A 26,033-nucleotide genomic window follows, 5' to 3' on the forward strand; every position below is an offset into this window, starting at 1 on the left:
GCCAAGGTTACTGAGCCCTGTGGCCCCCTTCTCTGTCGGGACTGAAGAAGAAGAAGAAGAGTCAGAGCTGAAGAACAGGAGTTTTATTCCATGTAGAGCGTTTGTAAATGTTCAACTATATCAATGTGTTATATATATAAATTTATATATATTTATATTATATATATATATTTATATTATATATATATATATTTATATTATATATTATATATATATATATATATATATATATGTATATATATATAAATAAAAAAATCTAAACCTCAGACTGAAGAAAAGTATTTAATTAAATGAATGTCTCGTCGTTGGATTTACCAAATGATCATTCACATTTTTATCTACTTTTTGTGACAATCACCTTTGTTGTAACTATGGACGAAAAGATTATTTGGTGAAACGATAATCGAAAATAATAATAATCGTGACAAATTTTGAAGCAAAATAAATAGTATTTTTTAATTAAATCTATATTAAAAACACCTAAATATAAAGTAATGTGGCAGTTTTTTCACATGAACTTGAATAGTCAAAGGGAATAACCATCCAGGCTTTTCCTCCGCCTGGGGAAGACCACGCCTCAATCTGAACGTCCACCCGGGCAGGTCGACCACCCGGGCAGGACCACCCGGGCAGGACCACCCAGGCAGGACCACCCAGGCAGGACCACCCAGGCAGGACCACCCAGGCAGGACCACCAGGATCACACGGTCGTCCACCAGGGCAGGACTACAAGGATTACATGGTCGTCCACCCGGGCAGGACCACCCGGGAAGGACCACCAGGATCACACGGTCGTCCACCCGGGCAGGACCACCCGGGCAGGACCACCCGGGCAGGACCACCCGGGCAGGACCACCAGGATCACACGGTCACCTGAACTCACCTTTGTGGCGGTCCATTTTGCTGCTGTTGGCGATGAAGGACATCTCCTCGGGCCACGACATGTCTTTGTTCCGGACTAAAAGCACAAAACAGACGGTTCATTTGGAGAAACGTGGACGTTCTGTAAAAGTGTGACCTTCACTGACCTTCAATGACCAGCTGCTGTTCGTCCTGGATCTTCAGACTTTCTAACGTGTGATCCTCGTCGTCCAGAAGAGTCAGGTAGTTCTGCAGAAGAAAGCAGCTAACGCTAATTCACCATTTCACCAACACATGACTCTGAACATTAATACAACTAAATAAAGTCGATTTCATTAAGTTCTATTTGTAAGACTAAAAGAACTGACATCAGATGAGTTTTGCCCCAGTGTTTGATGGGTTGTGTCCGTGTTACGTCTGTGTTACGTCTGTGTTACGCCCGTGTTACGTCTGAATTATGTCTGTGATACGCCCGTGTTACGTCTGAATTATGTCTGTGATACGCCCGTGTTACGTCTGAATTATGTCTGATACGCCCGTGTTACGTCTGAATTATGTCTGTGATACGCCCGTGTTACGTCTGAATTATGTCTGTGATACGCCCGTGTTACGTCTGAATTATGTCTGTGATACGCCCGTGTTAAGTCTGAATTATGTCTGTGATACGCCCGTGTTACGTCTGAATTATGTCTGATACGCCCGTGTTACGTCTGAATTATGTCTGTGATACGCCCGTGTTACGTCTGAATTATGTCTGTGATACGCCCGTGTTACGTCTGAATTATGTCTGATACGTCCGTGTTACGTCTGAATTATGTCTGTGATACGTCCGTGTTACGTCTGAATTATGTCTGTGATACGCCCGTGTTACGTCTGAATTATGTCTGTGATACGCCCGTGTTACGTCTGAATTATGTCTGATACGTCCGTGTTACGTCTGAATTATGTCTGTGATACGTCCGTGTTACGTCTGAATTATGTCTGTGATACGTCCGTGTTACGTCTGAATTATGTCTGTGATACGTCCGTGTTACGTCTGAATTATGTCTGTGCTACGCCCGTGTTACGTCTGAATTATGTCTGTGATACGCCCGTGTTACGTCTGAATTATGTCTGTGATACGCCCGTGTTACGTCTGAATTATGTCTGTGATACGCCCGCGTTACGTCTGAATTATGTCTGTGATACGTCCGCGTTACGTCTGAATTATGTCTGTGATACGTCCGTGTTACGTCTGAATTATGTCTGTGCTACGCCCGTGTTACGTCTGAATTATGTCTGTGATACGCCCGTGTTACGTCTGAATTATGTCTGTGATACGCCCGTGTTACGTCTGAATTATGTCTGTGATACGCCCGTGTTACGTCTGAATTATGTCTGTGATACGTCCGTGTTACGTCTGAATTATGTCTGTGATACGCCCGTGTTACGTCTGAATTATGTCTGTGATACGCCCGTGTTAAGTCTGAATTATGTCTGTGATACGTCCGTGTTACGTCTGAATTATGTCTGTGATACGTCCGTGTTACGTCTGAATTATGTCTGTGATACGTCCGTGTTACGTCTGAATTATGTCTGTGATACGTCCGTGTTACGTCTGAATTATGTCTGTGATACGTCCGTGTTACGTCTGAATTATGTCTGTGATACGTCCGTGTTACGTCTGAATTATGTCTGTGATACGTCCGTGTTACGTCTGAATTATGTCTGTGATACGTCCGTGTTACGTCTGAATTATGTCTGTGATACGTCCGTGTTACGTCTGAATTATGTCTGTGATACGCCCGTGTTACGTCTGAATTATGTCTGATACGTCCGTGTTACGTCTGAATTATGTCTGTGATACGCCCGTGTTACGTCTGAATTATGTCTGTGATACGCCCGTGTTACGTCTGAATTATGTCTGTGATACGTCCGTGTTACGTCTGAATTATGTCTGTGATACGTCCGTGTTACGTCTGAATTATGTCTGTGCTACGCCCGTGTTACGTCTGAATTATGTCTGATACGTCCGTGTTACGTCTGAATTATGTCTGTGATACGCCCGTGTTACGTCTGAATTATGTCTGTGATACGCCCGTGTTACGTCTGAATTATGTCTGATACGTCCGTGTTACGTCTGAATTATGTCTGTGATACGTCCGTGTTACGTCTGAATTATGTCTGTGATACGTCCGTGTTACGTCTGAATTATGTCTGTGATACGCCCGTGTTACGTCTGAATTATGTCTGTGATACGTCCGTGTTACGTCTGAATTATGTCTGTGATACGTCCGTGTTACGTCTGAATTATGTCTGTGATACGTCCGTGTTACGTCTGAATTATGTCTGTGATACGTCCGTGTTACGTCTGAATTATGTCTGTGATACGTCCGTGTTACGTCTGAATTATGTCTGTGATACGTCCGTGTTACGTCTGAATTATGTCTGTGATACGCCCGTGTTACGTCTGAATTATGTCTGTGATACGTCCGTGTTACGTCTGAATTATGTCTGTGATACGTCCGTGTTACGTCTGAATTATGTCTGTGATACGTCCGTGTTACGTCTGAATTATGTCTGTGATACGTCCGTGTTACGTCTGAATTATGTCTGTGATACGTCCGTGTTACGTCTGAATTATGTCTGTGATACGTCCGTGTTACGTCTGAATTATGTCTGTGATACGCCCGTGTTACGTCTGAATTATGTCTGTGATACGCCCGTGTTACGTCCGTGTTACGTCTGTGATACGTCTGAATTATGCCTGTGATACGTCTGTTAGGTCCATGATTCTTCTGCGTTACGCCCGTGTTACATCCGTGCTACGTCTGGGTTATGCCCGTGTTATGCCCGTGTTATGCCAGTGTTATGCCAGTGTTATGCCAGTGTTATGCCCGTGTTATGCCCGTGTTATGCCAGTGTTATGCCCGTGTTATGCCAGTGTTATGCCAGTGTTATGCCAGTGTTATGCCTGTGTTATGCCTGTGTTATGCCTGTGTTATGCCTGTGTTATGCCTGTGTTATGCCTGTGTTATGCCAGTGTTATGCCAGTGTTATGCCAGTGTTATGCCAGTGTTATGCCAGTGTTATGCCAGTGTTATGCCAGTGTTATGCCAGTGTTTTGCCAGTGTTTTGCCAGTGTTTTGCCAGTGTTTTGCCAGTGTTTTGCCAGTGTTTTGCCAGTGTTTTGCCAGTGTTTTGCCAGTGTTATGCCAGTGTTATGCCAGTGTTATGCCTGTGTTATGCCTGTGTTATGCCTGTGTTATGCCTGTGTTATGCCTGTGTTATGCCTGTGTTATGCCTGTGTTATTGTGTCTGCGCAGTTGCACCTCGCTGTTGTAGAGCCACAGCCTCATGTCCTCCTCTTTGATCCGGAGCCTCTGGGACAGGTAAACGTGAATGTCTTTGATGGTCCCCATTCGACTGAAGCAGCCGCTGTACGCCAGCGCCCTCTTCAGGGGAGCGTTGGGGGACGGGACGTTTCCTGCCGACGGTTCAGAGTCAAACACAGTGTACGAACAACAACCCCCAAAACACAGAGGTCATCACAGGGTCTAAAGGACACACATTATGTAAATGGACTCCTTTAACTCTGTTATAACACTGTTCCTCTTCAAAAACAAACCGTGACTTGTATTTTGCCTCATTCATGAATCCTGTTTACGAGCTCGTCTTCTCTGCCTCACAAAAACACTCTGGAGGTCTCCTGAGCCGTTTTAACTCCAAAAATCATCATGCTTACGTGGTCATGTCGGGACAAGCTAGCTTTTGTTTATATTCCCATGGTAATTCCCTGTGCTGCCAGCAGATGGAGCGCCTACACTAATCCTCGCAGCAGATTCAAAGTAACAAAAACATAAAGTGTGTCCTTTACGTGACAAACCTCCCTTCATCACGAGCCATGCAGAGATCAGGTGGTGTGGTGCATTGTGGGAGATTAGAGGTAAGGAAGCAGCAAGAGGGCGCCAATCTGTCAATCATTCATGTATTTAGTGGGACAGATTAGTCCGGTTAAATCACAATATCACACACGATTAGTGACGTCTGATCAACTGTATTGATTGGATGTTTTCTATCCACACAGCGCTTCCGTTCCACCGTAAAACATCAAACTGTCAATCAAATATCTGAGAACGACCAGAAGAAGACCAGGAAGTGAAGAGCGCGAGAGGATATTTATTATGTATGTTCTTTTGATTTGTATTGGGCCAACTCGTTCTCCAAATACCACGTGCTTTTGGCGTCTGAACCAATATAAACCATAAATTTACACTATTTTCACTACAGTTTTGATAAATTATGCCCAGCGTTTTCTTTACAGAGAACATTATTTTACCCCAGATGAAAGTAACCTCTATTATCTTTATTATTATAGTTACATTTTCCACAAATACACATTATTTTAAGTTCCACGCTGTAAAATAACAGATCAAATGTTTGGAGAAGCGGTTCAAAAGCCAGAATAAAGCAGAATAAAGGGCTGTGAAGATATAAAACGTCATTTAATCAGGTTTTGAACTGAATCATCCGTAATTGTGTTGCTTCCACTGCAGTTCTTTATCGAGACTTTGATCAGAGTTTAGTCAGTCCACACAGGCTGAGCCAGGCGAGACACCACAGGAAAAACTGTATTTATCCTGCAATAGTTAGGCTTTAGGTCAGTCTAAAAAACACCTAAAATAATCTACACTTAGAGATTACTTTGCATAGAATTAACTTTCAATTATAGATTTGTGGGAACTAGATTAAAGGTGGTATGGACGATTTTTTTCAGCAATTTTTTTTATCATATTTCCTCGTGGCGTGGATAAATCATTTGTCCTGCCACGTATCAATCATAAAACACACCTACCGCTCACCTGCAGCCGCGTCAGGCTCGTCCCCAGGTTTCCGCGCGCCTAAGCGCATGGATCTATCATAATATAGTTCCCTCAGTGTACGGGGCAAAATGAAGACGGTGAAAGACAGTTCGAGCTGACGCAGAAGTGGACAGAAATCTACGGGAGACGAGCGATGCGATGTGCTCCGTTGCGCTAATAAACAAACGCACGTGTGTTATATCAGTCCACACGGGGGAGTGGCATGTGCACTTCCGCCTGCGTTCTCAAATCGCCGAAAAATCGTCCATACCGCCTTTAATTAAACACAAACTCAAAGATCTCCAATAAAATCCCTCTTCTTTAGAAATAAAAAGTACCATATTTTCCGGAGTATGTAAGTCAAGTAAGTCGGAAAAAATGCATAATAAAGAAGAAAAAAACATATATAAGTTGCACTGGAGTGTGAAATGCAGTTGCAAGTGTGAAAATAACAAATAATAGTATATAAAGTATATAAGTATAAATATAAGTTGAACCCCGGCCAAAACTAAGAAAAAAGATGTGACTTATAGTCCAGAAAATACGGTATACTCCTCTTAATTGTAAAAAAAAAAAACAGTGAATCCACTGTTTTTTTAAGTCTGTTTCATCATTGACAGGGCATAATATAAATACATTATAATAAAAGCAGCACTTCCAGTCAAACACACGTTTCACTTTTGTATTTAGCAATATTTTTAAAAGTTTTTACTAAGGTTTTGTTTATCTCCAATCCCAAAAAAAGAAAAAAAATTTCCCCACGTTTTGTCAGTAACGTCCTGAAATACATAAATCTCTCTGTAAAAAGCTGCATTTCCTCATTTTCAAACCATAAATAATGTACAATTCCATTTTCTCTGGTTTTATCCTGCAGTGTCTTGCCTTGGGAGTTTATTTGGTCGATTGTGCGGTTGATTTTCGGGGGCGGTTCCGGTCTTGCTGCAGGCTTACGTTACCTCTAGGGGGCGCTAAGTGCGAAGAGGGGAACATTCTCAGGCTGGTCATACCCATGTTGACCCAGATGTTGGACTGAGGGGTGCGAGTGGCCGGCTGCTGACGGAGGAACAGCAGGAAACGAGGAAACAGCTCCAGCTCCGGGATCTTCGTCCGGCTCTCCAAGATCACCTGGAGGCAACGAGGAGAAGACGCATTCAGCAAAGTCCACTCTCGAGAGCCACGCATTCAGCAAAGTCCACTCTCAAGAGCCACGCATTCAGCAAAGTCCACTTTGTAGTAATCACACTTCTACATTCACATTATCACAATTAAAATGATAAACGACATGTAAATAATGCAGGACGTGTACATGTTTCCAGTTTGTTTATCTGATTATGGCTGCACATTAATTAATCTAAACTGCAATTTGGCATAAAAACTACTTCAACTTGTAGTTTAGCTCTGTGAAAACATGTTACAAGGGTTTCCAGGCTCCAAGTGTGATACTCACAGGTCGCGGGAGGCTGAGGTTGGCTCCGTACCAGTGATACAGAGCCCTCCACACGGGCTCCGGGACGATCTCAAAGTCTCTGCCCGGGAACAGCTGCAGGGTGCGCTTCAGACGCCCGCCCTCCATGGTCAGCGTGGGCGCCTGCACAGAACCGACACCACACGACTGGGATCAAAAAGTGCGACTGATAATAACAAAAACTCGACTAATAGTGACAAACATTTGGAAAAAAGCAACAAAAACATGAGCAAAAGTGAAAATATAAAAAACACAAATGCGACTAGTACGGACAAAAACGTGACGAAAAGTGTCAAACGTGTGACTAATAATGACAAAAATGTGACTAAAAGCTGAAAGAAATTGAGTAAATGTGAATAAAAATATATAAAACACAAACGCGACTAATGGGGCCAAAAACGTAAATAAAAGTCATGTAAAAACAAGGATGCAACAAACAACAAAAACGTGACTAAAAAGTGTCAAAAGGGTGACTAATAGTGACAAAACGTGACTAAAAGTGGCAAAAGTGCCACAAATAGTGAAAATCTGTCTGAAAGTCGTGCAGTGCATCCTCAGCTAAAAGAACGTGAACAGAGCCATGACATATTGAGCTCTACAAGCCATAGCCCCGGCTGCGGCCCTCTGAAGGACCGGTCGACGTGGTCACGCCCGCACCTTGATGGGGTCCATGTTGACGAGGGGCTGGTTGTCGATGGCTCCCGGCCTCTGGGAGCAGAGCTGGGGCAGGTGGCCGTTGGGGGCGGAGAAACACTGAGGGTTATTGTCGGACGTGTGGTGCGGTCGCGCGAAGCAGCTTTCAGAGGCCGATGACGGAATGGAAGCGCCGACAGCTGAGGAAGACAAACGAGGTGAACGCACGATCTCACGCTTCATTTAACCTCAACCAAAATGCAGAAAAATGAGACATTTTTGTCGATTGTAGAGTAAAATGTAAGAGGAAATAGTACTTTCTTTAGTAGCAACAATAACTGACATATCGTGATCTTGTATCGCCAAAAGTCTCAGGAATTATATGTGTTTTTGTTTGTATTCACCGTCTTGTTGCAGCAGCAGCTAAAAAGAACTACAAAGACCATGATCCTTTGCTCCATGTCAGTTCAGACGACGTGAAGAAATACTTTCTTTCCGCACTTTTATCCATTTTAAAAGGATGTTTTGAGTAATAACATCGTACAGTGAGATTTGCGTAACGTTACAGTTCGATCCATGTGATCTCGTAATACAGTATATTTTAATTCTGTAATCTCAAAATCACTCTGAGGTAAAATTCTGTCCCGTTTTTAAATTTTTGCCATCGTTTCGCATAGTGTCAGATTTTCCGACACTTTTGACAACTCTACCTGTAGATTTACTCACGTTGGGAAGAGGAACCGACACTTTTACTGGAGAAAGAGTGCGTTGGCGGGAGATAGAAAAGGGGAGTGGTCAAACCTGTCTCCGTGGCCTCTGAAGCGCTGCTGAGCGTGTCCGGTGACCGCTCCTCCGACGGACTGGCCGAGCTCTGAGGACTCCAGGCCCCTCTGCCGTCTGCCTCCGCACAGCCAGGGGGCGCTGAGGGGCGGAGGGAGGAGAGGACAGAGGGCTGCTCCACCACGATGCCCTTGTGCTCCTGCGAGAGGGAGAGAAGAGGACAGGGAAGAGAGACGATGGAGGTTAAGAGTGTAGTTTATGCTAGTCATTAGCGCAGAGTAAGGCGCACTCTGCGCGCAGAGTAAGGCGCACTCTGCGCGCAGAGTAAGGCGCACTCTGCGCGCAGAGTAAGGCGCACTCTGCGCGCAGAGTAAGGCGCACTCTGCGCGCAGAGTAAGGCGCACTCTGCGCGCAGAGTAAGGCGCACTCTGCGCGCAGAGTAAGGCGCACTCTGCGCGCAGAGTAAGGCGCACTCTGCGCGCAGAGTAAGGCGCACTCTGCGCGCAGAGTAAGGCGCACTCTGCGCGCAGAGTAAGGCGCACTCTGCGCGCAGAGTAAGGCGCACTCTGCGCGCAGAGTAAGGCGCACTCTGCGCGCAGAGTAAGGCGCACTCTGCGCGCAGAGTAAGGCGCACTCTGCGCGCAGAGTAAGGCGCACTCTGCGCGCAGAGTAAGGCGCACACTCGCGCATATAAGGCACACACCCGCGCATATAAGGCTCATCCGAGTATATAAGGCTCACCCGAGTATATAAGGCTCACCCGAGTATATAAGGCTCACCCGAGAATATAAGGCTCATCCGAGAATATAAGGCTTATCCGAGTATATAAGGCTCATCCGAGTATATAAGGCTCACACCCGCGCATATAAGGCTCACCCGAGTATATAAGGCTCACCCGAGAATATAAAGCTCATCCGAGTATATAAGGCTCATCCGAGTATATAAGGCTCATCCGAGTATATAAGGCTCACACCCGCGCATATAAGGCTCAGCCGAGTATATAAGGCTCATCCGAGTATATAAGGCTCACCCGAGTATATAAGGCTCACCCGAGTATATAAGGCTCACCCGAGAATATAAGGCTCACCCGAGTATATAAGGCTCACCCGAGTATATAAGGCTCACCCGAGTATATAAGGCTCACCCGAGAATATAAGGCTCACCCGAGTATATAAGGCTCACCCGAGTATATAAGGCTCACCCGAGTATATAAGGCTCACCCGAGAATATAAGGCTCATCCGAGTATATAAGGCTCACCCGAGTATATAAGGCTCACCCGAGTATATAAGGCTCACCCGAGTATATAAGGCTCACTCACATATTTGACGTAGTCCTTCCACTGCTGCCACCACTGCATGGAGATCAGGAACCAGTTCTGTCCCTGCAGCAGCCCATGGCGGCTCTCACGCTCCAGCCAGCCCCTGCACCAGAACAAACCCACACGCTCACTAAACACACCTGCACACGTCTCTGAGGCAGTTAACCGTTTTATACAGCTCTAATATATTAGAATAAAACTTAAAAAACAGATCAAAGGCCTGGTAAAAGAGCAGATCTAAAGTTCGCCAGAACACACACTGTATTATCATCTTCTAGTGCGTGCATTCTATTTATGCATATGATTTATGTTGTTTATAATGACAGAACTAGAGCAGACGTGAACATGAGACTATTATTAAACTCAAACTCTGAAACTACAGCAGCTTTCACCAGCAGCACGAGGACTACACCATTTAAATATCAGTGAGTAGTAAAGTAGTAGTTATTGGTAGTAAATGAGTAGTATTATATAGTAAAATGGAAGTTATTTGGTAGTATATGAGTAGTTTTATGTAGTAAAGTAGTGTATACCTGATGATTTGACCTTCTTCTTCAGGAGTGGCCGGTCTGAGGCCCAAAACAATGTGGCAAACCTAAAGAAACACATTAGAAAACATTTAAACAGAGTACAAATACTACAGTACTGTACTATTTATATAGATTTACCTGGAAAAGCAGGTTCAGGAACTCGTTGGCCAGGGCACTTTTGACACTCCATATTTGGTAATCCTCCAAGGTCAGGTGACCCAGCTGTCAGGAAGTAAACATTAGTGAATGAATGAGGATATATAATATATATATATATATATATATATATATATATATATACGTATATATATATATATATATACGTATATATATATATATATATATATATATATATATATATACGTATATATATATATATATATATATATATATATATATATATATATATATACGTATATATATATATATATATATATATATATATATATATATATATATATATACATACGTGTATATATATATATATACATGTATATATATATGTGTATATATATATATACACACATACATACGTATATGTATATATATATATATGTATATATATATATATATATATATATGTATATATATATATATATATATGTGTATATATATATATATATATATATATATATATACACACATATACATATATATGTACATATATATATATATATATCAATAAATATATTTCTCATTGATGAGCAGTTGGATTTTACAGTTTAAAGGACACATATTTTGCATTATTTGCCCTTGGTTTGTACTGAAAAGCACGTATGACTTTTTATGCTGGAGTCGCCACACTGAAACGTCCAACTCCACTTTGATGCTGAAGAATATATAAGATTCTTAACACAGATTTGGATACTATAAAGATAACACAAATGTTTATTTTATTGTGTGGTCTAACTCTAGCACTGCAATGAGATTAAGCACAAGCTCAATATCATTTTAAAACTGTTCAGGTCAAAAAGGTCCATTTTTTAGTTCTGTTTTACTCTTTTACTTTTACTTGTTTTTTGTGTCATTTTTTCTCTTGTTTTTTATTCTCTCTTTACTTGTTTGTCATTATTTCTTTGTTTTTCCTTCTACCTTTTTTTTTTTAAATTCTTACTGTTTGTTTCCTTTCTTTACTTGTTTTTTATTCTTTCCTTCTTATTTTCTTTGCTTGCTTTTTGTTCCCTTTCTTTCCTTATTGCTTTTCCTTATCACCTTCTTTCCTTAATACCTTCTTTCCTCATTGCCTTCTACCATATTACTTTCTTTCCTTATTACTTTCTTTCCTTATCAGCTTCTTTCCTTACTCGTTCTCTTTCGAGTATCTAGTTTCGAGACAAGTTTCAGTTTCGATTAGATTCTGATTTTTGATTCTTTTGACAGCCCCACTCTCTCTCAGTCAGTGCGCTCCCTCATCAGCATTAGTGTTAGTGCTCCATCTACTGGCAGCAGAGGGAATTACCATAAGAAAACACACAAAAGCTAGCTGCACACAGTTGTAATAAATGTGATTTGAGTCAGAAATGAAGGAATTGTGGAGTTAAAGACGAAGAAGGTCATGAAAGCTAAATGTTGCATCCTTTTGCATCCTGTACTTTGTAATGTTAATCAGATGTTTTAGAGCAGTGAGTCCACTCCAGACTTACTTTAGTCGTGTCGTGCATCTTCAGAATACTCTCCACTATGTCCGACACACTGATCTGTAACTCCTGAAAGAACAACACGGATTAACACCAACATCTGCGTCTGCAATCCTCATAATGTCAGTTTGAGAGAAATGTGTCCCCAATTTCTCCTGAAAGTGAATGGAAAACAGATGACTGATTTAAAATACATTTGTGTTGTGATTTTTTTTATGCATTGGTGTTGTGATTTTTTTTTTAAATGCATTTGTGCTGTGATTTTATTTTATGTATTTGTGCTGTGATTTTTTAAAATGCATTTGTGTTGTGATTTTTTTAAATTCATTTGTGTTGTGATTTTTTTAAATGCATTTGTGCTGTGATTTTTTTTTTTTAAATGCATTTGTGCTGTGATTTTTAATGTGATTTTTAATGCATTTGTGTTGTGATTTTTAATGTGATTTTTTATGCATTTGTGTTGTGATTTTTAATGCATTTGTGTTGTGATTTTTAATGTGATTTTTAATGCATTTGTGTTGTGATTTTTAATGCATTTGTGTTGTGATTTTTAATGTGATTTTTAATGCATTTGTGTTGTGATTTTTAATGCATTTGTGTTGTGATTTTAATGCATTTGTGTTGTGATTTTAATGCATTTGTGTAGTGATTTTTAATGAATTTGTGTTGTGATTTTAATTATACATTGACTATACATTTTCGTACGTGTTCACGTCAGAATCTAGCGTCTTACCGGGAGCGTGTCTGTGCGATTGTCTTTCCAAACTTCCAACAAGGCCACGACCATCTCATGGAGCTCGTCTCGGGACAGGACGCCATCTCGGTCCACGTCGAACACTTTGAAACAGACTGAAACACACGGAACGATGCGTGTCAGAACACAGGGAAACACACATTAAAGAAGACATATTGAGCTTTTGTCTGTTATATAGTCATACACTGTTATATATTTCATTTTATTTGGTATTTTAGTTTCTTAAAATTGACTCTACTGCTAAACAAAACATTATATTGTGACATTTACCAGAGCGTTTTGGCTATGAAAATGCTTGCTTACATTCTTACATCCTGGTATTTGATCTACATAACTATGACTTGATTTAAAGCTGGTTTACATTTCTGCCTCTCTGCGACGGGCCCTCTGCAGCAGGCCGACAGTCCACAGGAAATCTCCTTAAAGTCGATGTGATTGTCTCGGTTTTCATCAAAGGCGTGAAACAAACCTACACGGAAAAAATGACAGAAAAACGACTTTCAGTTTGCGAACACGTTGGTGTAAGTTGGACAACATTTCACTCGTACATGTGTATTCATTTTACTCAAGATTACAAGATTCCAGTTAAAAATTTTAGTGCAGTAAAAAGTCCAGATACTGCTCTTAATGTACTGAAGTAGAAGTAAAACTAACCTACTATAAAAATGTGCAGGTAGCTAAAACATTACCTTGAAGAAGTAGAAATAGAAGTAGTAGAAATAGTAATACTATCATAAGGTCGAGCTCAGCGATTCACAAAAAGACACTTAGTAATTCCAAGTTTGTGTGTGTGAGGTGTGGCAAAAACGTGACTCAAATCTATAAAAACGTGACTCAAATCTACAAAAACGTGACTCAAATCTAAAAAAACAAATCTACAAAATTGTGACTCAAATCTGCAAAAACGTGACTCAAAATGACAAAACCAAGAGTAAAAGCAAAATAACTTGACAATTCACAAAAATATGTTTAGTAATTCCAGTGTGTGTGTGATGGGCGTGGCTAAAGCTAGCGTGCACGGGAACAGTTTTGCCTCATTTCTTTGACTTCTCTCAAAGCCTCTACGCCGCCTTTGAACCTCTCTTTATGTCATGCTAATGCTAATGCTAATGTCAGACGCATTATGACCTGGAAATATCAGATTTTGCGGCGATAAACAGGAAACAGCTGTTGCTAACGTGCTTTTGCTAGCTTTGTTTTATGTGGAGCTTTGGCTCCACATAAAAGTTAGCGGTATGCAACAACATGGTTCAGGAGACAGTAGAAGAATGAAAGAGGCACATTTGGAGTGCGGGTACCTTCACTGAGCGAGGCGTGGATGGGCGGAGACACCAGGGGCACGAACGTCTCCAAATCAAAGCGACCGGTTCTGGACTGAGCCTTGAGCAGCCAGTAACGCTTCTCCAGGTCTATGATGTCCGACTCTTCCACTGAAACACAGGAAGGAGAGCGAGGGGAGCGTCAGGGGGGGGCCAACACACACATTTGAACGTCTCGAAAATAACCGTGGACATAAGTCTCCATTCAGCACACAACTTTCTTTAAGTAAAACTGGCAATTAACTTTGTTTATGGCACTACACTTACAAATTGCCTGGTTTGCAATGTAATATGAAGATGTTTACATTATATAAATATGATATAGACACTTTTTTCCTTTGAATTACTGTAATCATTGCTTAAGCCCTAGTCAGAAAGGATTTTTGAGTTTCTAGTCCAGAGCAAATCATCCATGTCTGTAAACTTAAACATACATTTTATTTCATTAATCTTTATTTAACCAGGTAAAAACCCATTGAGATCGAAACTTCTTTTTCCGGCGGCAAAGTAAAGCTATAACGTGACACACATTTTAAAACATTACACATTTAGAAAAGCAAACCAAAATCTATTAATACTACTATTTTTTGCCTGACTGTGTAAACATACGACCATAATCTCAGCCTAATTACTCTTCTATTTCTATATTTATTGGCTTATAATGTAACTGGATCTAGTATATCCCTGATCGTGCTTGTTACGATACTGATGATTGCGTTAGCCAACATTACAACATCGATACTTTCGTGATATCATCGTTACAGCTCCTGAAATGACATGAAATCAACACCAGATGAGCTGAAAGAGTTGCTCTCTCTTTCTCTGAATCAGTAATTAAGCAGCGTTTCTCTTCCTGACACAGTGATTCACGCCACGCATTAGGCCTTTAGCATGCTAACGCTAATCCACAGCTTTAGCTAATAGGATTCACACACACACAGTCTGCAGCACAGACGCAGTAAAGTGACAGGTGCAAAACAACAACGAGGCAGTTCTCCAGACCAACAGTGGGGGCAGTAACGAGCAGGGGAGACTGGAGTCGGATTTTTTGTCCAAACAACTTCAAATACTTTTAATATTGGGGTAAAATTGTATGTTAAATTGAACCACGGGATTAAGTGGGGTGACCAGACGCCCCCCTGACCCATGAGGCTGGGTCCCTGTTTCCTCACATCACAAACGGCGTCAGGTGATCACTTGCCGACCAAAACAAGCAAAGCGCTAGGCTAGCTGTGATGCTAACTCACCCTGGAGTCTCTAAATGGACGTTAAGAGTGTGGACAGAGGTGAAGAAGTTGGACGTTATTCTAATGGATTTATCTGTGTTAAACCTGTGTCGTTTGGAGCTGTGTCCAAACAGATGAAGACGTGAGACAGAGAGGAAGAGGACGAGGACAAGGAGGAGTACGAGGAGGAAGAGGGGGAAGAGGATGAGGAAGAGCACGAGGAGGACAAGGAGGAGGACGAGGAAGAAGAGGAAGAGGACAAGGAGGAGGACGAGGAGGAAGAGGACGACGAGGAAGAGGAGGAAGAGGAGGAGGACGACGAGGACGAGGAGGACAAGGAGGAGGACAAGGAGGAGGACAAGGAGGAGGACGACGAGGAGTAAGAGGACGAGGAGGACGAGGAAGAGGAGTAAGAGGACGAGGAGGACGAGGAAGAGGAGTAAGAGGACGAGGAGGACGAGGAAGAGGAGTAAGAGGTCGAGGAGGAGGAGTAAGAGGACGAGGAGGAGAACGAGGAGTAAGAAGACGAGGAGGAGGAAGAGGACGAGAAGTAAGAAGACGAGGAGGAGGACGAGGAGTAAGAAGACGAGGAGTAAGAGGACGAGGAGTAAGAGGACGAGGAGTAAGAGGACGAGGACAAGGAAGAAGACGAGGACGAGGAGGAGGAAGAGGAGGAGGAAGAGGAGGAGGAAGAGGACGAGGAGGACGAGGAGGAGGACGAGGAAAAAGACGAGGAAGAAGACGAGGAGGAGGACGAGGAAGAGGAGGACGAGGAGGAGGACGAGGAAGAGGAGGACGAGGAGGAGGACGAGGAAGAGGACGAGGACGAGGAGGCTCTTGTGGGAACCGTGTACACAATGTCAAAGCCCATTTTGTGAAAGGAACGACCGTTTCCGACTTTCGTAACAACTTGAAAGCGCAGCCCTCAAAGCGCCTCCGCGTCACATCTGACCCTCCAAACACACACACTGGGCGTCGCCCGTCGCTTTGAGGCGCTCGTTACTCACCCAAAGGTGCGACTCTGTCCTGACGGCAGCAGAGGAACCATACCATTCTCCAGGGCGCATCTCCCAAAGGCGCTGCGGGCGCTCACATGCACCATAGTACGTCTGTTCAGCGCCCGAAACCTCAAACTAAACGCCCACGCCCCCTCGTCCCGGCGCGTCCACGTTCACGCCGCGAGGGCAGGAATCATAGAGCCAGGCGTGCTGGTCACTCTCTCTGACCACCACGACGTTAAGAGGATGAGCAGGAGGATTAAAGGCGGAGCGGCTCCGTGAAGCGTATGGCCTTAATTAGACAAATTAAGCTCGGGCTAAATTTACCTGTAAACGACCTGGTCCCCTCAACAACTGTGTCACCGGGTTCACTTTCACACCCGACCACAAACATGACAGACAGAGTCATTCTAATCCCACACATTTACCCAATCACTGCGATTACGATCAGATTTGTGATTTATGGTTTAATAAAAGGATTCTGGTCACAGTTAACGTTTCAAAAGACTGAAATAAACCTTCAAACTGACAAACAAAAGAATCTCAAGCACTCAATCAGATGTTTGAACAGATCTAAACGAAAAGTAAGAGGAGATTTACTCGTTTTCTTGTACTTTGTTAATTGCGTCCATTAAAATATCACTTTGTTCAATTTTGTGTTTTAGTACAATTATTTAGTAGTATTTCCACCACAACAGCAGTATAAATTGCGCTCGATAACGATGTTCAGACAATACTGCGTACATTAAAGACGGACCAGTTTATCTGTATTATTTGTACGTTTTATGGCGCACTGGCCTTGAATCACCAGCAGGGGGCATCGTGCTCATCAACTGGACTGAACGGAAGGAGCGTAAACATAATGAGCTAGTGAAAGATTGATAAAAACTGTTATAAAGAGCCGCTGCTGAAGAGTCACGGTGCGTTTCTGTCGTTTTAAAGATCATTTTTAAACATCAACCAGGAATTAACAGAAAAAAATTGTGTTTCCTTAAAGCTTTTTTAGTCTGTCTCACTCTTCACCTCTTCTCATCAACTCCACCTCTTTCCAAAGGTGCTTCTCCATGTTTTTAAAGCTCATCCCTGTTTTTCCAGACTACTTTTGCTCATTTCATGGCTCAAATTTCACAACCTTCACATGGATTGATCTCAAGTTTTGTTTCGGTTTCATTTTCTCCATACAAAATGACTTACAGAACATAAACAACACAAACTTTGACTTCAAAAGAGTCAAATTCCCTCTAAAATATCAAACCGGCCCCCTCAGAACCGCCCGCGCCGCCCAACCCCGACCCGGACCCCCCCCCCCCCCCCCCGAGGGCCCCCTTGAGGGCCCGCACTTACGGTGTGTGACCCCGGCCAGGGTTTGGTAGAACGTGGGCGTGTCACTGTCGTCCGTGAGCGTCACGCACACGCCTCCGGACAGCAGCCATCTGGAGAAGGTGAAGGCCTCTTTGTTCTGCAGCAGCCACGACCGGAAGCGCTCGTAGTTCACCTTATCTCCCTGAAGAGAAGAGGGTCAGAGGGTCAGAGTCAAGAAGAGAAGAGGGTCAGAGGGTCAGAGTCAAGAAGAGAAGAGGGTCAGAGTCAAGAGGGTCAGAGGGTCAGAGTCAAGAGGGTCAGAGGGTCAGAGTCAAGAAGAGAAGAGGGTCAGAGTCAAGAGGGTCAGAGGGTCAGAGTCAAGAAGAGAAGAGGGTCAGAGGGTCAGAGTCAAGAAGAGAAGAGGTCAGAGTCAAGAGGGTCAGAGGGTCAGAGTCAAGAAGAGAAGAGGGTCAGAGGGTCAGAGTCGAGAAGAGGTCAGAGTCAAGAGGGTCAGAGGGTCAGAGGGTCAGAGTCAAGAAGAGAAGAGGGTCAGAGGGTCAGAGTCAAGAAGAGAAGAGGGTCAGAGTCAAGAGGGTCAGAGGGTCAGAGTCAAGAAGAGAAGAGGGTCAGAGTCAAGAGGGTCAGAGGGTCAGAGTCAAGAAGAGAAGAGGGTCAGAGTCAAGAGGGTCAGAGGGTCAGAGTCAAGAAGAGAAGAGGGTCAGAGTCAAGAGGGTCAGAGGGTCAGAGTCAAGAAGAGAAGAGGGTCAGAGGGTCAGAGTCAAGAAGAGAAGACGGTCAGAGGGTCAGAGTCAAGAAGAGAAGAGGGTCAGAGTCAAGAGGGTCAGAGGGTCAGAGTCAAGAAGAGAAGAGGGTCAGAGGGTCAGAGTCAAGAAGAGAAGAGGGTCAGAGTCAAGAGGGTCAGAGGGTCAGAGTCAAGAAGAGAAGAGGGTCAGAGTCAAGAGGGTCAGAGGGTCAGAGTCAAGAAGAGAAGAGGGTCAGAGTCAAGAGGGTCAGAGGGTCAGAGTCAAGAAGAGAAGAGGGTCAGAGTCAAGAGGGTCAGAGGGTCAGAGTCAAGAGGAGAAGAGGGTCAGAGGGTCAGAGTCAAGAAGAGAAGACGGTCAGAGGGTCAGAGTCAAGAAGAGAAGAGGGTCAGAGTCAAGAGGGTCAGAGGGTCGGAGTCAAGAAGAGAAGATGGTCAGAGGGTCAGAGTCAAGAAGAGAAGAGGGTCAGAGTCAAGAGGGTCAGAGGGTCAGTCAAGAAGAGAAGAGGGTCAGAGTCAAGAGGGTCAGAGTCAAGAAGAGAAGAGGGTCAGAGGGTCAGAGTCAAGGAGAGAAGAGGGTCAGAGTCAAGAGGGTCAGAGTCAAGAGGGTCAGAGGGTCAGAGTCAAGAAGAGAAGAGGGTCAGAGGGTCAGAGTCAAGAAGAGAAGAGGGTCAGAGTCAAGAGGGTCAGAGGGTCAGAGTCAAGAAGAGAAGAGGGTCAGAGTCAAGAGGGTCAGAGGGTCAGAGTCAAGAAGAGAAGAGGGTCAGAGTCAAGAGGGTCAGAGGGTCAGAGTCAAGAAGAGAAGAGGGTCAGAGGGTCAGAGTCAAGAAGAGAAGACGGTCAGAGGGTCAGAGTCAAGAAGAGAAGAGGGTCAGAGTCAAGAGGGTCAGAGGGTCAGAGTCAAGAAGAGAAGAGGGTCAGAGGGTCAGAGTCAAGAAGAGAAGAGGGTCAGAGTCAAGAGGGTCAGAGGGTCAGTCAAGAAGAGAAGAGGGTCAGAGTCAAGAGGGTCAGAGGGTGAGAGTCAAGAAGAGAAGAGGGTCAGAGTCAAGAGGGTCAGAGTCAAGAAGAGAAGAGGGTCAGAGGGTCAGAGTCAAGGAGAGAAGAGGGTCAGAGTCAAGAGGGTCAGAGGGTCAGAGTCAAGAAGAGAAGAGGGTCAGAGGGTCAGAGTCAAGAAGAGAAGAGGGTCAGAGTCAAGAAGAGAAGAGGGTCAGAGTCAAGAGGGTCAGAGGGTGAGAGTCAAGAGAAGAGGGTCAGAGGGTCAGAGTCAAGAAGAGAAGAGGGTCAGAGTCAAGAAGAGAAGAGGGTCAGAGTCAAGAGGGTCAGAGGGTCAGAGTCAAGAAGAGAAGAGGGTCAGAGGGTCAGAGTCAAGAAGAGAAGAGGGTCAGAGGGTCAGAGTCAAGAAGAGAAGAGGGTCAGAGTCAAGAGGGTCAGAGTCAAGAAGAGAAGAGGGTCAGAAGAGAAGAGGGTCAGAAGAGAAGAGGGTCAGAGTCAAGAGGGTCAGAGGGTCAGAGTCAAGAAGAGAAGAGGGTCAGAGTCAAGAGGGTCAGAGGGTCAGAGTCAAGAAGAGAAGAGGGTCAGAGGGTCAGAGTCAAGAAGAGAAGAGGGTAGGAGTCAAGAGGGTCAGAGGGTCAGAGTCAAGAGGGTCAGAGGGTCAGAGTCAAGAAGAGAAGAGGGTCAGAGTCAAGAGGGTCAGAGGGTCAGAGTCAAGAAGAGAAGAGGGTCAGAGGGTCAGAGTCAAGAAGAGAAGAGGTCAGAGTCAAGAGGGTCAGAGGGTCAGAGTCAAGAAGAGAAGAGGGTCAGAGTCAAGAAGAGAAGAGGGTCAGAGTCAAGAGGGTCAGAGTCAAGAAGAGAAGAGGGTCAGAGGGTCAGAGTAAAGAAGAGAAGAGGGTCAGAGTCAAGAAGAGAAGAGGGTCAGAGTCAAGAGGGTCAGAGGGTCAGAGTCAAGAAGAGAAGAGGGTCAGAGGGTCAGAGTCAAGAAGAGAAGAGGGTCAGAGTCAAGAGGGTCAGAGGGTCAGAGTCAAGAAGAGAAGAGGGTCAGAGGGTCAGAGTCAAGAAGAGAAGAGGTCAGAGTCAAGAGGGTCAGAGGGTCAGAGTCAAGAGGGTCAGAGGGTCAGAGTCAAGAAGAGAAGAGGGTCAGAGTCAAGAGGGTCAGAGGGTCAGAGTCAAGAAGAGAAGAGGGTCAGAGGGTCAGAGTCAAGAAGAGAAGAGGGTCAGAGTCAAGAGGGTCAGAGTCAAGAAGAGAAGAGGGTCAGAGGGTCAGAGTCAAGAAGAGAAGAGGTCAGAGTCAAGAGGGTCAGAGGGTCAGAGTCAAGAGGGTCAGAGGGTCAGAGTCAAGAAGAGAAGAGGGTCAGAGTCAAGAGGGTCAGAGGGTCAGAGTCAAGAAGAGAAGAGGGTCAGAGGGTCAGAGTCAAGAAGAGAAGAGGGTCAGAGGGTCAGAGTCAAGAGGGTCAGAATCAAGAAGAGAAGAGGGTCAGAAGAGAAGAGGGTCAGAGTCAAGAAGAGAAGAGGGTCAGAGTCAAGAGGGTCAGAGTCAAGAAGAGAAGAGGGTCAGAGGGTCAGAGTCAAGAAGAGAAGAGGGTCCGAGTCAAGAGGGTCAGAGGGTCAGAGTCAAGAAGAGAAGAGGGTCAGAGTCAAGAGGGTCAGAGGGTGAGAGTCAAGAAGAGAAGAGGGTCAGAGGGTCAGAGTCAAGAAGAGAAGAGGGTCAGAGGGTCAGAGTCAAGAAGAGAAGAGGGTCAGAGTCAAGAGGGTCAGAGTCAAGAAGAGAAGAGTGTCAGAAGAGAAGAGGGTCAGAGTCAAGAGGGTCAGAGGGTCAGAGTCAAGAAGAGAAGAGAGTCAGAGGGTCAGAGTCAAGAAGAGAAGAGGGTCAGAGTCAAGAAGAGAAGAGGGTCAGAGTCAAGAGGGTCAGAGGGTCAGAGTCAAGAAGAGAAGAGGGTCAGCGTCAAGAAGAGAAGAGGGTCAGAGTCAAGAGGGTCAGAGTCAAGAAGAGAAGAGGGTCAGAAGAGAAGAGGGTCAGAGTCAAGAAGAGAAGAGGGTCAGAGGGTCAGAGTCAAGAAGAGAAGAGGGTCAGAGGGTCAGAGTCAAGAGGGTCAGAATCAAGAAGAGAAGAGGGTCAGAAGAGAAGAGGGTCAGAGTCAAGAAGAGAAGAGGGTCAGAGTCAAGAAGAGAAGAGGGTCAGAGGGTCAGAGTCAAGAAGAGAAGAGGGTCAGAGTCAAGAGGGTCAGAGGGTCAGAGTCAAGAAGAGAAGAGGGTCAGAGGGTCAGAGTCAAGAAGAGAAGAGGGTCAGAGTCAAGAGGGTCAGAGGGTCAGAGTCAAGAAGAGAAGAGGGTCAGAAGAGAAGAGGGTCAGAGTCAAGAAGAGAAGAGGGTCAGACGGTCAGAGTCAAGAAGAGAAGAGGGTCAGAGTCAAGAAGAGAAGAGGGTCAGAGTCAAGAAGAGAAGAGGGTCAGAGGGTTAGAGTCAAGAAGAGAAGAGGGTCAGAGGGTCAGAGTCAAGAAGAGAAGAGGGTCAGAGTCAAGAAGAGAAGAGGGTCAGAGGGTCAGAGTCAAGAAGAGAAGAGGGTCAGAGTCAAGAAGAGAAGAGGGTCAGAGTCAAGAAGAGAAGAGGGTCAGAGTCAAGAAGAGGGTCAGAGTCAAGCATCCGTCTGCCTCTTCCAGCTCCATAAACGTATATCTGGAGGTTAAACGGTTGAATACCTCTAAGAAGCACTGTCTGAGAGCCAGAGGAACCTCTCCGTCCAGCGCCTGGAGGACGGTCTCCATGTCGTCTCTGGAGGCGGAGCCACTGGGGTCACTGGCAAACAGGCTGAACAGGTCTGTGTGAACAAACAGATTCAATAAATACTGTATTTTCTTATTCGTAATTTATTTTTTCATAGTTTTGGCCGGGGTGCGACTTCTACTCCAGAGCGACTTATATGTGATATTATTCGTTATTTTCACACTGCCATCCACAAGAGGGCGCTCTAGGCTCTGAGCGACGCAGAAGAAGAATCTGCACTTCCTCTTCCTCTGGAGTTTGTGGAGTTGTTTAGAAGTGACACAGAGGAAGAAGAATTCAATGGATTTAGTGATTTGGGGTAAAACTGATGCTTTGCTAAACTTGTTAGCATGTTAGCATTTTCTTTATGCTATAGTTATCTGAATAACTGTTCATATGTTACGTTAACATACCAGACACTTACCACAGTTCTGTCTGTGCCTCATGTAGCTGAAGGTGTTAGCGTTAGCATACATCATGTAGCTGAAGGTGTTAGCGTTAGCATACGTCATGTAGCTGAAGGTGTTAGCGTTCGCATACGTCATGTAGCTGAAGGTGTTAGCGTTAGCATACGTCATGTAGCTGAAGGTGTTAGCGTTAGCATACGTCATGTAGCTGAAGGTGTTAGCGTTAGCATACGTCATGTAGCTGAAGGTGTTAGCGTTAGCATACGTCATGTAGCTAAAGGTGTTAGCATTAGCATACGTACACCTATTCACCATGTTCTCTCCGTTATTATTTTAAACTGCATTTACAGATGAAATGTCTGATCTTGGTCCTGGATTTTATCAAATACATTTCCCCAAAAAATCCGACTTATGCTCCAGTGCCACTTATAGTCCGGAAAATACAATATTATAGTATTAAACCCACAGCATAGATTTGTTCTGAATATTGACAAATAATGATTTTATTGAAACACTCTCGTCACATCTCATCGTTCATGGTTCCCTCTGTTTTCTGTCAATACGAGTAACAAAGTGTCCTGATGTCAGTGTTTCAGACTCACTGTGACACAGAAGAACTACCGCCTTATAGTGTGGAAAATACGGTAACTACAGTATTTCAGTTACCTGTGACTCCTGTGGGGATATAAAGACCTACTAAAGAGTAATTTTAAGTGCTTTTGTGGCTCTTTTGTCCAGCATTAGCTGACGTAAACCTTCAGACGGGTCAAGGTGCTTCATATTCACACTCGCACTGCGTTCAGAGGACACGCCCTGCTCTCCTATGGACCGAGGTCCAATGTTTGCGCTAGAGGACGTGACGTAACGCGGCCTTTAAATATATTCCACTTACACTTTGCTTTCTCTTCATCTCGACCGCGCGTCAGAAGAACCAAACCCACGATTAAATTGTTGAAGTGAAGCCCTTTGGACGTTCCTCCAAACGACGAGTAGATCACCTGCAGAACAGAAACACTGTCACCTTTGGTTGATCTGAATTCTGTGGGATTTGGCTCGATTTCAGGCCAATATAATGTTCAGATTTGGCTTCATGAGCGTCCACGTCGTCTGGGAACAATACAGAACAATACTGTGTCGTAATTTTGCTTATTTTTTAACAGACTAGTGAGTAAAATGAGAATAGAAAAGCCATTAGGATAAAAATAAAGGCTCTATGTTTACACAATCATGCAACAGATTATTTTACATCCCATATAATTATATATGTGTATATATATATATATATATATATATATATATATATATATATATTAAAATAGACAAAAATGTGACAAATTTACAAAAAAGTGAGTAAAATAGACAAAAATGTAACTCAAATAGACAAAGATGTGATTCAAATCTACAAAAATGTGACTCAAAATGACATTCTGTTCTTTTTATTACATCCAGACGTCGTATTGGCTCAAAACCCCAGAAACAGTCGACCTGAACATTTGGTGAAACAGTCGTTCACATTCACGGCAGGAAAAGCAGATCATAAAATGTACATGAACACGCCTTGATTAGAATCTCTATTTCTTTGTCCCGGTGAAAGTACAAACTGCCGGAGCTTCAATGTGTTTATTTCTGTTGAACAAATGTGGCGTTCCCAGCAGGTCACATGCTCCGCACACATGACCACATGACCTGTGGCTCCTCTGTGTTTGCAAAGCGTCTGTATAAAGCCGTTATTATCATTAGCACTGAGAGCATAAAGTCTTATAATAACAAGCCTTGAAATCATTATCTTTACCTCCCTGTCAACATGACAGGGACCAATCATTACCTGTCATAGCTAATTCTGAATCAGTCACAAGTGTTTTATTGATGTGTTATGTGGCTTCAAGCTGTCGCTGCGACATTAAAGACACAGTGGACACGGTGGTCTGTCCTCGTCTCACACGGTGGTCTGTCCTCGTCTCACACGGTGGTCTGTCCTCGTCTCACACGGTGGTCTGTCCTCGTCTCACACGGTGGTCTGTCCTCGTCTCACACGGTGGTCTGTCCTCGTCTCACACGGTGGTCTGTCCTCGTCTCACAGTCTCAGTCACACTGAAGACAAGTGCTACAAACACTTCCTCATATTTACTCCTCTTATTAGCTTTTGGTTGACTTTTGTCTGTTTCGTTATTAGGGATGTCACAATGTTCATTTTAGTCACAATTATCATGGAGAAATATCACGATTTTACAATTATGCACAATTATCAGAAAAAAGTAAAAAAACATTTATATTGTATATTTTTTTAAACAATTAACTTCCCCACTCTTTAATACAGCGTATTCATTTAAAAATAAAATGGTAATGCTTATTGGCCCCTCATTGTAGCTCTTTTAAGCATTATATAATTTATTAGTGAGATGATCTCCATGGTAACGCTCGGGGGAGGGGCTTGAAACTTTCCTTTGGCTCATGCCAACAACAAACAGATTTGTGAAGAATAAAAAAGCATTTACAGGTAAGATTACGCTCTGGAACTACCTGTCTCCTCTTCTCTCTCTCTGGGTCGCTCTGGTGGAGCGTCCGAGCGTCAAACGCCCCCGAAGTGTTGCCCCACTCTTGAAAAGCACTGCTCTAGCAAGTCACAGCACAAAACTTAGAGAGATCATCATCAATCCATTTCTTGACAGCGATCTCTTGAGTGTCCTGCAGCCGCTGGTGTTTTTTTGTGTTTTACAGCAGCAGCGTGGTGTTTCTCAGCGTGCACATGTGCTACACTGCTTCCGCCACTGTAACAACTACAACAATAATCGTCGTCTGTAGTGTAGCGCGCCCACTTTGTGCATAGGAATGGCTTTGGGTATGTTCACCGCGCTGTTTTTGCCTATTAAAAATATATTACCGCAAAAAAATTGCGTCGGTCAGCGTGTCCGGAGCCTTGATTTTTGCGTCGGTCATTGACCGTGTCCAACCCGTAATTTCGAGGCTTGTAATAATGCACAATATCATTAAATCCTGGGGAGAAATGGACGAACATCAGCAGCTTTTTATCTAAAAACACTGTCAAAGGAACCGTGACTAAAGCGGACGTGGAGAGACTTTACCCGCGCGCGTGTCTAAAGCCGACGTGGAGAGACTTTACCCGCGCGCGTGACTAAAGCGGACGTGGAGAGACTTTACCCGCGCGCGTGACTAAAGCGGACGTGGAGAGACTTTACCCGCGCGCGTGTCTAAAGCCGACGTGAAGAGACTTTACCCGCGCGCGTGACTAAAGCGGACGTGGAGAGACTTTACCCGCGCGCGTGTTTAAAGCCGACGTGGAGAGACTTTACCCGCGCGCGTGTCTAAAGCCGACGTGGAGAGACTTTACCCGCGCGCATCTAAAGGCGACGTGGAGAGACTTTACCCGCGCGCGTGACTAAAGCGGACGTGGAGAGACTTTACCCGCGCGCGTGTCTAAAGCCGAC

At 44.2% G+C, this 26,033-nt stretch overlaps 1 protein-coding gene across 2 annotated transcripts in view; it reads right to left on the reverse strand.

The window, feature by feature from the left end:
- Positions 1-26,033, reverse strand: part of usp32 (ubiquitin specific peptidase 32) — a 54,222-nt gene that overhangs the window by 17,750 nt on the left and 10,439 nt on the right. Inside the window, exons 3-20 of one of the 2 annotated variants that reach the window (XM_072456149.1) lie at positions 23,480-23,585; positions 22,117-22,235; positions 17,708-17,867; positions 14,119-14,250; positions 13,182-13,289; positions 12,800-12,915; positions 12,073-12,135; positions 10,568-10,651; positions 10,433-10,494; positions 9,900-10,002; positions 8,602-8,779; positions 7,825-8,000; positions 7,150-7,290; positions 6,659-6,827; positions 4,173-4,327; positions 1,029-1,110; positions 884-958; positions 1-41 (exon numbers count right to left, since the gene is read on the reverse strand). The exon at positions 1-41 is cut by the window's left edge and continues 98 nt beyond it. In XM_072456149.1, the coding sequence (XP_072312250.1) occupies positions 1-41; positions 884-958; positions 1,029-1,110; positions 4,173-4,327; positions 6,659-6,827; positions 7,150-7,290; positions 7,825-8,000; positions 8,602-8,779; positions 9,900-10,002; positions 10,433-10,494; positions 10,568-10,651; positions 12,073-12,135; positions 12,800-12,915; positions 13,182-13,289; positions 14,119-14,250; positions 17,708-17,867; positions 22,117-22,235; positions 23,480-23,585 (2,070 nt within the window). Of the gene's footprint in view, positions 42-883; positions 959-1,028; positions 1,111-4,172; positions 4,328-6,658; positions 6,828-7,149; positions 7,291-7,824; positions 8,001-8,601; positions 8,780-9,899; positions 10,003-10,432; positions 10,495-10,567; positions 10,652-12,072; positions 12,136-12,799; positions 12,916-13,181; positions 13,290-14,118; positions 14,251-16,372; positions 16,514-17,707; positions 17,868-22,116; positions 22,236-23,479; positions 23,586-26,033 lie in introns of those variants that run through there. The other variant, XM_072456142.1, reaches the window with a different exon arrangement.

This window comes from Eucyclogobius newberryi, unplaced genomic scaffold (genome assembly GCF_026437365.1).
Source record: "Eucyclogobius newberryi isolate DKJ021-1_F unplaced genomic scaffold, fEucNew1.0.hap1 SCAF_10, whole genome shotgun sequence".
NCBI lineage: Eukaryota > Metazoa > Chordata > Actinopteri > Gobiiformes > Gobiidae > Eucyclogobius > Eucyclogobius newberryi.